We start from the raw sequence: 14,980 nt of genomic DNA on the forward strand, positions 1-14,980 counted from the left end.
ACTCTTTCCCCTGCTCTCTGTTTGCTGTTTATCTTCACTGTCCTATCATATAAAGGCATACAAATGGCCAAAAAAACAAAATCTGCAACACAAGGAAACCATGTCCTCATTTGCTCTCTTATGCTGTCCCCTGTTTCTCTTGCTCCTCTTCCAGTGTCTGTCTCATCTTTTTCACTCAGTGTCTTTCTATTGTTTTCTCAAATGTCTGCCCGCAGTCATGTGCTGGAAAAACAGGGACAGTATCACATCAGGTATTGTTATAATAGACTCTGACGTCCACATGGAGCAGCCAGGCACAAAAACATTCTTTGATTCTTTAACACTGAGAATAACTATTGAAATGTGGAAGCATGGAGCCTATATACTGAACCTAACCTAAACTTTCTTTAAGTTGGAGACAGGGAGCTCAATTTTCTACCTTAAAATGTGCTGACTGATAGAAACCTCAATCAGATCATTGCTTTAACTTCTGTTGCAGCAGTGCCTCACTCACACAATTCCATTCACCACGCAGTGTCTCCATCGCAGCTATGATTAAGTAAATAAATGAAATAAATGCCATGCATTATGAAGCTAAAATGATGATACAATAAAATGACATTTTAATGTTTTATCTATCGTAACTGCACCTAATGTGCTGGTTCTAATGGTAATTTGAATATTAGGTTAATGTTTCAAAATCAAAACAAACAAAAAAAAGTTTGGTTAGATTCCAACAGATGCGGAGACATTCATATTGTTGTTTGACTGACGTGAAGCAGCCACACAGCTCAGCAGAGATATCAGGAAAGATGCAGTGGGGGATTTTTGTTGTTGCACAAGGTAACTCAAGCGACCCCTGAGTTCATTATCATCAGTGGCGCACAGTTGATCACTTTATATCTTTATTCTTTATATATTTATTCTTTATTAGTGCCACGGGCCACGTCTGCAAGCTCCTGAAGCTATGGCAAGATCTCAACACCACAGCTCACCTGCCTTCATCTCTGCATTGTTCAGGCTGCTGCTGATGGGATTTTCAGAATAAAATGATTCCTGACATTGATAAACAAATTGATTGGACAAGCTATGGGTAATTTATTTTATAAATAAAGTCTACATCCAGCCATCAATGCTTAATACAGTTTTAGGTTGAGGATGTGAGTCAGTCACTCTTTCACATAGTTGAAAGTTCTGTACATACATGTCAAAAGCTCCTCTGTGAAAAAAGTCTGTTGTGTATTCAGAAGCTGTGGAGTGTAGAGAGCAGGAACAATGTCCTGAGAGTGGCAATATGACAATGACTTATATTCATAATTGAACACATTCACACAGTGTAATATAGTGACATTGAAGTTTATTGTGATAATTCAGCAGATATGTAGGATAACATGTGGATGATACAGTCACATCACTGAGCAAACATTAACTACAGTGTGACCAAATCCAGAAACATCATCAGAACTTTACAACCATGTTACAATAATTCAAAGTGGTAAAACTAAAGCCAAACAAATGAACATTTAACGGTTGTTGGAGCAGGAATCCTCAGAATCTGCAGCACAGTCCACAGACACCGGGGGTGCAGCAGCCGCAGCAGAAGCGACACTTAATGCCACGCTTCTGTCTGTTATATGGCATCTGTGTGAAACACAAGAGACATGAGAAGGTGTTGATCTCCAACATTATCACTCACTCTGTTTATTCTCTCTCCTTGTGTGAACAGAGCATCAGGAAAACACATCCACTTCCATCTGATTTAGTCCATTTAATGGATTCAGTTAACTGAACATACCATCCATGAGTCCACTGATGTCTCCTGATGTTCAACAGCTGGATTGTCATTGCTCACCGCCTCCTCCAGCTCCTGTATCTGTTAAAGAAGAAACCAAAACTCTTGGAAAGACATTCATGGCTAATGAGCAAACGGAATAAGTTCAGGTCAGGTTCTTACCTCAGTAAATGTGGCAGAGCTCTCCTGAATACAAATAAAGGTGAGCATGACGGCCACTGCAACTGCAACTGCAACACTGAAGGTCTTCATCTTAGAAGAGAGTGACTTGTTGAAGTTGTTATGTTCTTTGACTCTTTTGGTGACTCTTCTCACCTCCTTTGAGTTCTCCAGTCTGATGGCTGAATGTGCAAAATGTGCTGGTATTTATACTCACTTGGGCCACTGTTGCCTCATCACTGACAGCACAGCAGCTGCTTTCAGGAGCACTGCCACTTCCCAGCATCTCTACAGTAAGTGATCCTGGGAAATTCCTGACAGATGGAAAGTGCTGTGTTTTTGTCCTACAACATCAAATCAACATGAACTTTCTCTCTTTTCCTGGGTTGGCCTGAAGTACAGGTCTGTCATACAGCATGCTTATACTTAATCTGTAAACCTACTATTAATCTTTGTGACATATAATAACAACAAACACACAACACATACAAAATCAAAATGAATTGATTTTGTAAATACTTTTGTTTTTTACACATCTTAAATGGAAATTCATTATAGATGTCCTAACATATATTACCAATCGTTAAGCTAAGTCATATACATCAGATTTAGTTTTAACAGTGTGACATAAATGCTTTATGACAATGATATTATTATTCTTAGAGTAAACAAACTGTGGCCACTAGATACCATTTTTTAATTTGTATTCCTCATCACTCAATCATGTTCGGATTGAGTTTAAAACAAAAGCAAAATTAAACTAAAAGAATGATTATTCATGGATAAATGTAGATGTATGAGTCAGTAATGCGGACACAGAATTACAGAAGAAGAAAAATAAAGGTAGAGGATGAAAAGGGCCATTTGAATTCTCAGTATAACTTTCATGGTTGTAGATTTGGATATGGACACTATGAACATGTCCCTATAAATGTTAAAGAAGTTATTCGTAAGTCTTGCTATTGTTACATAGCCACCGTTAACATTAACACCTGTTTACTGACCACTGTAGAAGAAACGTTGCTAAAGGTCCTAGAGTCCCTTTTATACCTTTTGTATGGTAAACACAATGATGGATACAGCTCTTAGCAACACTGGCAAATAAAGAGCTGTTAGTGCTAACATTGGCTATGTAGCAATATTAAAACTTGCACATAGGTCCTTTAAGTTGCTGAATTGTCCCATATTTTTACCAATCTCAAACCATCTTGCCATTTTGATGGGTGTAGAATGTGGTAATGACGGTAAGTGTCCCTTGCTATAATTTTGATCAAAAGGTTTAAATATGTCTGTGTCTGATCAATGCATTTGCTACACAAACAGTAACAGATCACGCTCTCTACTTTGAGTCCCTAATAGGATTGGCCTTGCCGTTTCTTTCTAACATGTGAGAGGCTGTAGCTACATCTGGTTTGTAAGAAGCGCCAAAACTCCATCAACTACATGTGCATGTAGGCTAAATGAGGAATGACTAACAGTTCTGTGCACGTACATACGGGACAAATCATGTCGTATTGATTCAATTTTCAATATGGGATGATTCTGTGTTGTACTGGACTGCTGGCAGGCATTAACGTTAGTGTGTGTGTGTGTCTAAAACGTTTAAAACGCATAGCACAAGTGCATTTAGGTTGTGTCCAAATCCACTTCTGCTAGTTTAACGGTGGGAAAAAAGACGCACACGGTTCAAAAGGGGTCACAGGTGTGTTTTGGGCGTAACAATAAACCAATCAGCATGTCATCTCCTATTCTCTTTAAAAGCCAGGTGCACTTGCTCCTTGGCAGATTACTATTATGGAATATTTGCCAGGTAGTAAGTAAGAATGCTTCTCTGCAGAGTGAGAGTAAGCAAGATGACATGAAATTATGTTTTTCAGTTAAGTTTATCATCAATGCAAAAAGCAGCTTCCAGGAGGGCCCTGCTGACCCATTTATGTCAATCAACCTGTGCATGAAACAAAAGTATTTACAAAATCACTTCATTTTCATTTTGTATGTTATATGTGTTTGTTATTAAATGTCACAAAGATTGATACTAGTATAAGTATAAGCATGCTGAGACCTGTATTTCTAAGCAACCCAGCAAAAGAGAGAAAGTTCATGTTAATTTGATGTTGTAGAAAAACAGAATTTCCCATCTGTCAGGAATTTCCCAGGATCACTTACTGTAGAGATGCTGGGAAGTGGCAGTGCTCCTGAAAGCAGCTGCTGTGCTGTCAGTGATGAGGCAACAGTGGCCCAAGTGAGTATAAATACCAGCACATTTTGCACATTCAGCCATCAGACAGGAGAACTCAAAGGAGGTGAGAAGAGTCACCAAAAGAGTCAAAGAACATAACAACTTCAACAAGTCACTCTCTCCTAAGATGAAGACCTTCAGTGTTGCAGTTGCAGTGGCCGTCATGCTCACCTTTATTTGTATTCAGGAGAGCTCTGCCACATTTACTGAGGTAAGAACCTGACCTGAACTTGTTCCGTTTGCTCATTAGCCATGAACGTCTTTCCAAGACTCTGAGTTTTTGTTTCTTCTTTAACAGATACAGGAGCTGGAGGAGGCGGTGAGCAATGACAATCCAGCTGTTGAACATCAGGAGACATCAGTGGACTCATGGATGGTATGTTCAGTTAACTGAATCCATTAAATGGACTAAATCAGATGTGTTTTCCTGATGCTCTGTTCACACAAGGAGAGAGAATAAACAGAGTGAGTGATAATGTTGGAGATCAACACCTTCTCATGTCTCTTGTGTTTCACACAGATGCCATATAACAGACAGAAGCGTGGCATTAAGTGTCGCTTCTGCTGCGGCTGCTGCACCCCCGGTGTCTGTGGACTGTGCTGCAGATTCTGAGGATTCCTGCTCCAACAACCGTTAAATGTTCATTTGTTTGGCTTTAGTTTTACCACTTTGAATTATTGTAACATGGTTGTAAAGTTCTGATGATGTTTCTGGATTTGGTCACACTGTAGTTAATGTTTGCTCAGTGATGTGACTGTATCATCCACATGTTATCCTACATATCTGCTGAATTATCACAATAAACTTCAATGTCACTATATTACACTGTGTGAATGTGTTCAATTATGAATATAAGTCACTGTCATATTGCCACTCTCAGAACATTGTTCCTGCTCTCTACACTCCACAGCTTCTGAATACACAACAGACTTTTTTCACAGAGGAGTTTTTGACATGTCACAATATGAAAATCACATCTGTGAATACTAAAATGACTGATGGCTGAATTCCATTCGGCTGCTGCAGTGTAAAGGTCCTGGTATCGTACATACTGCTTCACTGTCATGACTTACTGGGACACTCGAATAGAACAGAGCCATCAGTAATGTGAGCAGTAACACCTGTGATTTTCCTACGCGGACAACACAAAGTGATTACTGTGAAAAAGATCTATGGAGGAAAAAGTGGAATCATTTATACATCACACTGATGTGCAGTGGGTGAAATGTCATAAACTGCCCTTTCTTCTGTTAACATGACTATTGAGAGACACTCTGGGATTTTTCTTCATAAAAGGCAACAAGAGAAAAATAAACTTCTAATATGGGTATTAAGGCTTCACAGCTAATACCAAGGTAGTCTTACATATTTACACAGGACTTTGATTATTAAAGTTAAGGTCACCTTTGACATTTTTAAATGAACTCAAATACAGAGAATTTATAATCAGGTGACACATATACAAATAAATAGAGAACTAAAATAATTCACAGTGTAACTCAGTTTTTGGTTGACAACTCAACAGCCTGCTCACATTATTCCTAAAAATAAATAATTATTGAAATAAAAAGTGTTCACATTAACATGTGGCACATGATTTAGACTTAAACTTCTCTTATCTACAAGTAGCAGAAAGCTTCATTGTTTTGAACCTCAGTTGTTTTGTCTGATGTCATAACAGCTTCCATCCAACTATTCAAACAAGAAGCATCGAGACCAACAGCTGCAGGTCGATGCTGAGTAGTTACTAATATTTAATAACTGCTTCTATGAATAGATATAAAGTGATGCTTCCTCATCATATGAAAACAAATATGTGTAGATTGAAACAGATGTAGAGTCACTCATGGTTCTAGTTTATTGACAGTGATGTTGTGGTCATGTGACACAAGCACACACGTCAGCTGGGTTTTACTAAGTGAGACGTGGTGAAGTCGGGGATGTTGCTTTTTGCACAAGATGTTATATTCTGAAAGATGTCGACCATACTGAGAATTCAAATGATCCCTTGTTTAATCAGTGTAAAAAAAACCATTTTTTTCTTTTTCTCCCATTAAGGAAAACACAAGAAACTTGTGCTACAGAAAATGAACCAGACTCAGTGAATAGCTCCCTAAGCTTAATATGTCCTATGATAACTAATAATTATAAAGACTAATGAGCAGTGATAACTAACATGTCTTTGGGGTCATCAGGTGGGAACCTCCTTTCACCAGTGTTTCGTCTAGTTTGTCCCATGACACCTCCAGGAGGCTAGACAGTGATCACTGGCGTCCCAGAGTCACTCCCCTGATGCCAGCCATCACTGCTCCACACACCACGATTATTTTCTTTATCTTTATCTTATTTTGAATGAGGGAGGCAGAGTCAAGGAGAGATGCCTTTTTGAGCTAAACTCTTCCCCGCCGGATTAGGCTGTGCTCTACCCCCCCCCCCCCCCCCCCCCCAACACCACACCATGCAACTCACCTAAAACAAACAAACTCACCTAAACAGCCAAAGACACACTATAAACCAAATCAATACAAGCAAACAATACAGGCCACCTCACCTGGACTAACCGCATGGTCTCAAAGAGGCTCACACAGGCCACACCCCCCACTTAAAAACACTTCCTCTTCCTGGATTTCTTCCTTGCTTCTCCTAAGAGTCTGTCTATCCTAAGTGCTCCCCCTGCTGGGCCCCCAGCTAACATTACTTCTTCTCATCCAAATCCACTGACTGGATCTTGCTGCCTCATCTGACATGTCCTTTACAATTTTCCTCACACTCTGTCCACTTGCTCCTAACTCCCTTACCAAAGAGACAACAGACCTTGCTACAAATCCTCTACATCCTACTTCCACTGGACAAATCCTAACTTTCCATCCTTGCTGCTCTGCTTCTGCCCCTAACTCTGCATACTTGAGCTTTTTCCTTTCATATGCTTCTTCAACTAAGGCCTCCCACGGAACAGTCAGCTCTATGAAATATACTTTCATTCTACTCCTAGACCACAAGACTATATCAGGCCTTAGCTTTGTACTGGTTATTTCCTGGGGAACAACAAGCTTTCCTCCTAAATCTATCTGCATTTCCCAATCACAAGCACCTTCTAAGCTGCCTTGCCTTCTTGTTGTCTTACCAACTTTCTCTCCCTCATGAACAAACTTGATTGCAATTCTCTTTATTTTAGTTCCTCCTGAATTTGCCTGCCTCCGTAACTCTTCAATTCCTGCAGCTAAGCTTTTTAAAACCTGGTTATGTCGCCACGTATACCTGCCTTGCGACAGACTAGCATTACAGCCTGACAGAATGTGCTTTAGAGTTGCCGTACCTGAACACAATGAACATAGTGGGTCTCCATTTACCCAGAGTTTTAGGTTCTGGGGAGCTGGCAACACATCATAAGTTGCCCCTATCAAAAATCTAATACTACTTTCCTCCATACTCCAGAGTTCTTTCCAGCTAAGCTTTTTCTTGTCTACACCTTCCCAATTCACCCACTGTCCCTACTTAGCCTGGGCCACTGCCTTTGCACCCCTTAATATTTCCTCCTGTCTACAAACCTGCTCCACGACTAGCTTTCTCTTCTCCTTGGGACCTGCTCTACTCCACACAGGTTTGCCTGGGCCAAGCCCCAAGCCTCCCCGGCCTATTTGGACATTACCCACAATCTCTGTATGCCTGAGTGTTGCTTCTGCCTCCTGCACTGCCATTCTTGGATTCCACTTTCTCCCCTTGATTGGATTTGGAACCACCTTACTAACTACCGCATCTTTACTCCCAGATAACAGGAGCTCTGTCCTAACCTTGGTACATTTAAACTCCTCCACTAGACTAGTTACTGGGAGCCTAAGTATGCCTTTCCCATACAGGTCCACCGTGCTTAAACATCTAGGAACACCTAGCCACTTCCTAATGTAAAAGCTATCCAATCTTTCCATTTTTTCTGCAGCAGATATTGGAATCTCATATACAGACAGTGGCCACATCAACCTGGGAAATAACCCAAACTGCAGACACCACAGCTTCAACTTTCCTGGAAGCCCTGACTTATCTATTCTATCCAGTCCCTCAGCAACATCCTTCCGAAACTTCACTACCTGTTCTCCGTCATTCAAGTCTGCCTTGTACCACCTACCTAGACTCTTTACTGATTTTTCCCTAATTATTGGAATTTCCTCTTCGTCTATTACGAACTTCCTATCACTTAACTTCCCTCTACTTATTGAGATACTTCTAGACTTACTAGGCTTGATTTTCATACTAGCCCACTTTAAGTTTTTATTAAGTCTCTCAAGTACTCTTTTCATACATGGCACCGTTGTAGTTATCAACGTCATGTCATCCATGTAGGCCCTAATTGGTGTAAGGCGCATCCCATCCTGCCGCCTCTCTCCACCTACAACCCACTTAGAAGCTCTAATTATTACCTCCATCGTCATTGTGAATGCCAATGGAGAAATCGTGCACCCTGCCATAATGCCTATTTCTAGCCTCTGCCATCCTGTTGTAAAGCCTGCTGTGCTTAAGCATAGCCTAATATCTTGGAAATATGATTTTACTAAATTAACCACTACTCCAGGTACATTAAAATAATCAAATGCATTATTGCATGCCTTTATTTTATTTCCTTTCTGCATTTCTCTATCCACCATTATTGTTTTTTTAAATGGCAGGTCAATTAATTGTAACATGTTCATGCGATGAGGAAGAAAAGACATTAGCACAGCAGCTGGTGTGTATTGTAGACTGTTGTTGACAGTTCAGGTATTATTATATATTTAAAATGATCCAGTGTATATGACTTGTCTACGATCTATTAACAGTTGGTAATACATGTTAAGACACTAATAATGCAACTGCAGTGATGTTATAAGGAAACAAAAGCATTTAAAGAAACTCTGCTGTCATGTTAATGTGTGTTTATTCTTTATTATAAATAACATAAAGATGTTTGGAATAAGCAAACTTTGTATAAGCACATGCTGTATGATAGAGCTGCACTTCTAAGACAGCTGAGAAGAGACAAAGAAAGTTCAGGATTGACTTGATATTGTGGAAAAGACAGACACAGATAAAGAATTCCCAGTTTCCATAAGAGAGGAATTTCCCATTTCCATTCCCAGCTTTCCTCAGGGCCTAATGCAAGCCTGTTCCTGAAAGCTAGTTGGAGTGTTTAGTGAGTAGACTTTAGTAAGAATGGTAAAAAAAAAAAAAAAACATTGAGTGAGCAACAGTTCTGTGAATACTTTCATTGTGAATGTGAAACATATTCAGACAAAAGAAAAAGTCAGAGCTGTATTTCAGGGCAATTCAGCAAAAGAGAGAAAGTTCATGTTGATTTGATGTTGAAGGACAAAAACACAGCACTTTCCATCTGTCAGGAATTTCCCAGGATCACTTACTGTAGAGATGCTGGGAAGTGGCAGTGCTCCTGAAAGCAGCTGCTGTGCTGTCAGTGATGAGGCAACAGTGGCCCAAGTGAGTATTAATACCAGCACATTTTGCACATTCAGCCATCAGACAGGAGAACTCAAAGGAGGTGAGAAGAGTCACCAAAAGAGTCAAAGAACATAACAACTTCAACAAGTCACTCTCTCCTAAAATGAAGACCTTCAGTGTTGCAGTTGCAGTGGCCGTCATGCTCACCTTTATTTGTATTCAGGAGAGCTCTGCCACATTTACTGAGGTAAGAACCTGACCTGAACTTATTCCGTTTGCTCATTAGCCATGAATGTCTTTCCAAGACTCTGAGTTTTGGTTTCTTCTTTAACAGATACAGGAGCTGGAGGAGGCGGTGAGCAATGACAATCCAGCTGTTGAACATCAGGAGACATCAGTGGACTCATGGATGGTATGTTCAGTTAACTGAATCCATTAAATGGACTAAATCAGATGTGTTTTCCTGATGCTCTGTTCACACAAGGAGAGAGAATAAACAGAGTGAGTGATAATGTTGGAGATCAACACCTTCTCATGTCTCTTGTGTTTCACACAGATGCCATATAACAGACAGAAGCGTGGCATTAAGTGTCGCTTCTGCTGCGGCTGCTGCACCCCCGGTGTCTGTGGACTGTGCTGCAGATTCTGAGGATTCCTGCTCCAACAACCGTTAAATGTTCATTTGTTTTTGTAAAACTTCAGTTTAGTTATTCGACTTAGTGACTCTATAGTTAATGTGTGTTCAGTGATGTGACTGTATCATCTACATATTTTCACAAAATCTGCATATATTGTGTACTATCAATAAATTTTAATGCTACTACAAAACATTCTCTACCTTTTCTACACACCAGTAATCTCAAGTAGACACCAGTGAAACAAACTATATAGACAGTTCTTAGCGTGATTATGTTTTTGTGCTGATCATTCGTTTCATGTTTCCTGCAATAAGTTGTAGCACATACAAATATTTTATAAAATCAATTATTTCTATAATAATATAAATATAAATGAATAATTTTCAGAACATGACCCGTATTTACCAATTTACACTGTATATCCCGAGATACATTTCCCATTTAGATAATGTTAAATCCTGACAACTTTTGGAACATTTTATAAACAATTATTTAGCTACTTTCTTGAATGTATTGCATACAAAATTTAAAAAAAAAAAGTCAATAAGCAGAATGATAATTTTTCACATATGTATGCAGGAAACAAATCTAATCTTTGAATAAACAACAAGCTTTTTCAATTGATCAAGCAAACATATTATTCCTGTTTCTATGTGAAAATGTAATGCATTACTTTTCAACAACCATATATAAAAACATCCTTAACAAACGATATTTTTTCTAAAGCAAAATCCCCCCCAAAGCACAATAAACAGGAGCAAAAGAACCAAAATTTACTACATGGTCAGAGGTTTTGTCCACGAATGCTGCCGTTTTGGATTTTAATTTCCTTTATTAAAAGAGCAAACAAACCTAACAAAGAAGTAACAAACTTAGCAGGCTTAAAGGCAGTTCAAGAAAATAGTGAAGACGAGGTTAGACTTACGTTTCCTTTGCAACCCTTATTTGACGTGTTGATCTTTATGTGATATAATGAACATTTTAAAGAAAAGCTGAAGGTAATACTGTTCTGTCATATTAAAAAATAAGTAATGAGTAATGAGTAGTGTGTGTGGTCTGTAGCCTGCAGCCTATATGTGGTCACATAAAGGTTATCACTAAACAAGTGACAGTCAGTCAGGGACTTTGGTTATTTCACAAGTTGTGGAAAGACTGAAGTTACCTAAAATTCACAGGCCGCTGATCTTATCAGTGTTATCTGTGGACTTTTGACTTTTGAATAAGCTTTTTGCACTAAGCAATAAAGATGAGGTATTCTGAAATCAATCTATTAAGATACTTTAACAGTTATACTGTATTATATATGGCATTGATCTATTGAAAATGGTATGCTATTAAGTGCGCTATTGTAATAATCCAAAATAAGGAAACAAATGATTTTACAAAACCATCTGCGATTTTCAATTTGTATGTTTTACCTGGTCAGTTTAGGGAATACAGATTAAGTATACATACAGTGCTGTATATGCTGTATTCTGCTGTACGTAATACTACATTTGAGAAGGACATCATGATATGAAATATAATGTTGTGTTATTGTGGGGTTAAACACTCTCACTGGTCAGATGCAATGAACCTAATCAGACCATATTCCTTTACACTGCACAATTGATATTCCAAAAGGATTTCAAGCAGGCTGGTGGAGGGTTTCCTAGGTGTAAGATGAGCAGCTCTGTAGGCCATGCAATACAGTGGCTGTATTGATCTGTAGAAAAATCATTTAAAACATCCTGGTTGAGCTAATATTGAACAAATAAACAAAAATAAAGAACATCCCATTGCCATTCTTCCGGAATTTCCCATTTCCCATTCCCAGCACGTTCGTGGAGCAGTGCTGCCAGTGATGAGGCAACAGTGGCCTAAGTGAGTATAAATACCAGCAGGTTTTACACGCATCATCAAACAGGAGCTGACAAGAGTCATTGACAGAGGCAATAAACTACAAACAGCTGTAGAAGTGAACTGAGGATGAAGACACTCAGTGTTGCGGTTGCTGTGGTTGTGCTCACCTTTATTAACATTCAGGAGAGCTCTGCATTCCCTGTCACAGGAGTAAGAGCTTTACTTTAAATCACTTCATTTGCTGATTAGCTATTAGAGTGTATTTGTCAGGACGCTGAGGTGTCATTTATAAATGTGCACAATTCATTAACAGGTGCAACAGCCGGAGGAGACAATGAGCGATGATGATCCATCTGCAGAAGAGGAGGAGACATCAATAGAAACATGGATGGTACGTTTATTTGATTAAATTAAATTAACTCTATTTAACTTGAGGTCATTCAAATGTAACTTTGTTTTTTCCCTACAAAGTGCCCTTATACTTTTGCGGATGAGAAAAGACGATTGACCTCGCTCACGTCTCTCGTCTTTCACACAGATGCCGTACAACATCGGGCCGAAGAATTACAGTGACCCTGTTAGATGCCAGTTTTGCTGCGGCTGCTGCGTCCCCGGTGTCTGCGGTACATGCTGTGTGTGAAGATTTAAAAAGAACTGAAAATATGTTTAAAACTTGTATACCCTGAAACGCTGGGGACTTCGGAATGAGTTACTCTACTGTGCTGTTATTTTTATTCACCATTTATTTCTGATTGTGTATCTTGCCTATTTGATTCATGTTTGGATTGATGGGACAAATGCTTTGGGACCATTTATTTATTCTTTTCAGAGTTCTAGGTGTGAAGTATTTTGTGGCTGAAATTGCATTTATACATGAAGTGACTGAGCCCCTATTCACAAGCTTCTGAAGCTTATCGCAGTGTCTCATTTTCACCCATTGCTGTCTTCATGTTTTGAATGTTTTATCTTGTATTTATTCTGGTTTGTGTAAAATGAAATTCTTGGACCTGTCTTGTACCTTTCCACAACAAGCACTGAAATTTCAATTTTTGTGCTCTTTGTCATAAATCAAACAAAGTATATTAAACATTTTGTATATACTATGGTGTATTATCACAATTAATGTTAATCCCAATTAAATGTCATACCATCAAAGTGAGTGCGAAGCTCTGTGGGTGGACTGTCAGCTCAGAGCTTTAATTGCTGTTATCATTGATATCCAGTCAATAACACATAACTCATATGCAGGCCCACATACTGGGATGTTAAGGAAGCAACTTCCTCCCCTGGCCTCTAACACTTTCAGAAGCAATTTTATTTTCCAAGGGTGGTCCGCTGTCCAAGTGCTCACCAGCTCAGCTCTGCTGTGCTTCGCTCGTTATCCAGTACAGTACAGGGAGGTATGGCATCCGGCCATGGTGGTATGCATGCTATTGTGCTTTCAGCATGGCTGGATTGCACCCCACAAGTATAATGACCACAGAGGTCATATAAATGGTCTGGTCTTAATTCAGTGAAGAAATGATTAGGGAACACACAGTCTAAGATGGACGCTGTGATAGAGGTAGGAAGAGTGAAACAACTTACAGAGAGGTCAACATATGCAAGTCCTTCAGGTGACAATCAGAACAATGGTGAACCTGTGGTTTAAGTCTGTGTGATTAAGATTTAATTACCCACACACACAGAGGTGTATGTACACACACCGAAACACACGTTTGCTCGCATTCACACATGCACAGACTACCAGTCTGGAGCCTGGCGGACTCCAGCTCTGATCCCACCCTCATGCAGCCTTGCAGGGGGCTGAGCGCGGTGCCAGGCCTGCCTCGCGCCCAGACGGATGCCCGTTGTACGCCCCCATATCAACAGAGCTGCTGCCAAACCACACAAGGAGATAATAAATGAGAGCAAAGGGTTCTGTTCAGCTTCCTCACATACACACACACACACACACACTCATACTCTCTCACACACACATACACACACCATGTGGTTTATTTTATCTGACTCATACCCACATATACACACACAAATCACAATGCAGGCAGCAATTAGGGGTCTGTTCATCGGTGAACTCCAGTGTACCAGCTCTGTAAATCTTCAAGCAAGCATTTTTAAAGTGCGCCATCTACAGTGCTCGGGTAGTAAGCTGAGAAATCCACAGGATGTTGCGTAGGAGTAGACCCTGTTAACTGTATGACGCTAAAACAGAGGATGATTGACATGATCTTTTGACATGTTAAAATTCTCACTTGATAATGATGTCAGAAAAAATAAACAACCAGAACATACCATTTCATCCTGAGTGCGACGTAAATGCATCTACCAAATCTTATGGCAATCCAAACTCCAAAATGTCATCTTCATTGTGTTGCTAGAGGGAAAGTCAGGGGTTCACCAAAGTCGGTAGGCTTCATCCCCTGAGCACAGTGAATGTCTGTACAGAATTTCATGGCAAACCATCCAAAAGTTGTTGAGACACTTCAGTTTGGACCAAAGCGGTGGCTGACCAACACACCAGCACTGCCACACTGCTATTGTTGCTAAAAATGAAAAAAAAAAAAAAGTGAAAAATAACAATATATATTTAAAAGCACAAAATTAAATCATTTTATGATACTTCTTATCAAATTGTATTAATTAACTTACGCTGTGGCAGACAAAATACAAACCTTTGACAGACTCATCTCTCTCTAGTGGCTGAACAGTATTGTGAGTAATACTTTTTTAAATGGATATCTAACACTGTGGAGCAGAGCTTTGGAATTGCTCTCTAATAATGTTCCTCTTGATTGGATCCAGAGGGCCACATTACATACAGTATTGGCTGTAATATCCCGTTTGACTGCAATTGTTTCAGACTTTTAACCGGCAGATTAGTCATCACTTTCTCCAGTTAA

General features: G+C 39.5%; 4 protein-coding genes across 4 annotated transcripts; 3 read left to right on the forward strand and 1 right to left on the reverse strand.

Moving 5' to 3' along the window:
* Positions 1–1,319: 1,319 nt before the first annotated feature.
* LOC130172436 (hepcidin-like) lies at positions 1,320–2,113 on the reverse strand. The gene is made up of 3 exons (XM_056381177.1): positions 1,934–2,113; positions 1,775–1,852; positions 1,320–1,620 (listed from the first exon to the last, which is right to left on the reverse strand). Exons 1-3 carry the CDS (start codon positions 2,021–2,023, stop codon positions 1,528–1,530), a joined length of 261 nt encoding a protein of 86 aa, XP_056237152.1. The 5' UTR covers positions 2,024–2,113; the 3' UTR covers positions 1,320–1,527.
* Positions 2,114–4,204: 2,091 nt separating this feature from the next.
* Positions 4,205–4,990, forward strand: LOC130172420 (hepcidin-like). The gene is made up of 3 exons (XM_056381155.1): positions 4,205–4,380; positions 4,468–4,545; positions 4,690–4,990. The coding sequence occupies exons 1-3, from the start codon at positions 4,297–4,299 to the stop codon at positions 4,780–4,782; spliced, it is 255 nt and encodes an 84-aa protein (XP_056237130.1). The 5' UTR covers positions 4,205–4,296; the 3' UTR covers positions 4,783–4,990.
* A 4,066-nt stretch (positions 4,991–9,056) lies between these two features.
* Positions 9,057–10,425, forward strand: LOC130172408 (hepcidin-like). The gene is made up of 3 exons (XM_056381133.1): positions 9,057–9,844; positions 9,932–10,009; positions 10,154–10,425. The coding sequence occupies exons 1-3, from the start codon at positions 9,761–9,763 to the stop codon at positions 10,244–10,246; spliced, it is 255 nt and encodes an 84-aa protein (XP_056237108.1). The 5' UTR covers positions 9,057–9,760; the 3' UTR covers positions 10,247–10,425.
* A 1,725-nt stretch (positions 10,426–12,150) lies between these two features.
* LOC130172545 (hepcidin-like) lies at positions 12,151–13,232 on the forward strand. The gene is made up of 3 exons (XM_056381332.1): positions 12,151–12,287; positions 12,391–12,468; positions 12,616–13,232. Exons 1-3 carry the CDS (start codon positions 12,204–12,206, stop codon positions 12,715–12,717), a joined length of 264 nt encoding a protein of 87 aa, XP_056237307.1. The 5' UTR covers positions 12,151–12,203; the 3' UTR covers positions 12,718–13,232.
* Positions 13,233–14,980: the final 1,748 nt, after the last annotated feature.

The sequence above is a fragment of the Seriola aureovittata genome, chromosome 7 (assembly GCF_021018895.1).
Source record: "Seriola aureovittata isolate HTS-2021-v1 ecotype China chromosome 7, ASM2101889v1, whole genome shotgun sequence".
NCBI lineage: Eukaryota > Metazoa > Chordata > Actinopteri > Carangiformes > Carangidae > Seriola > Seriola aureovittata.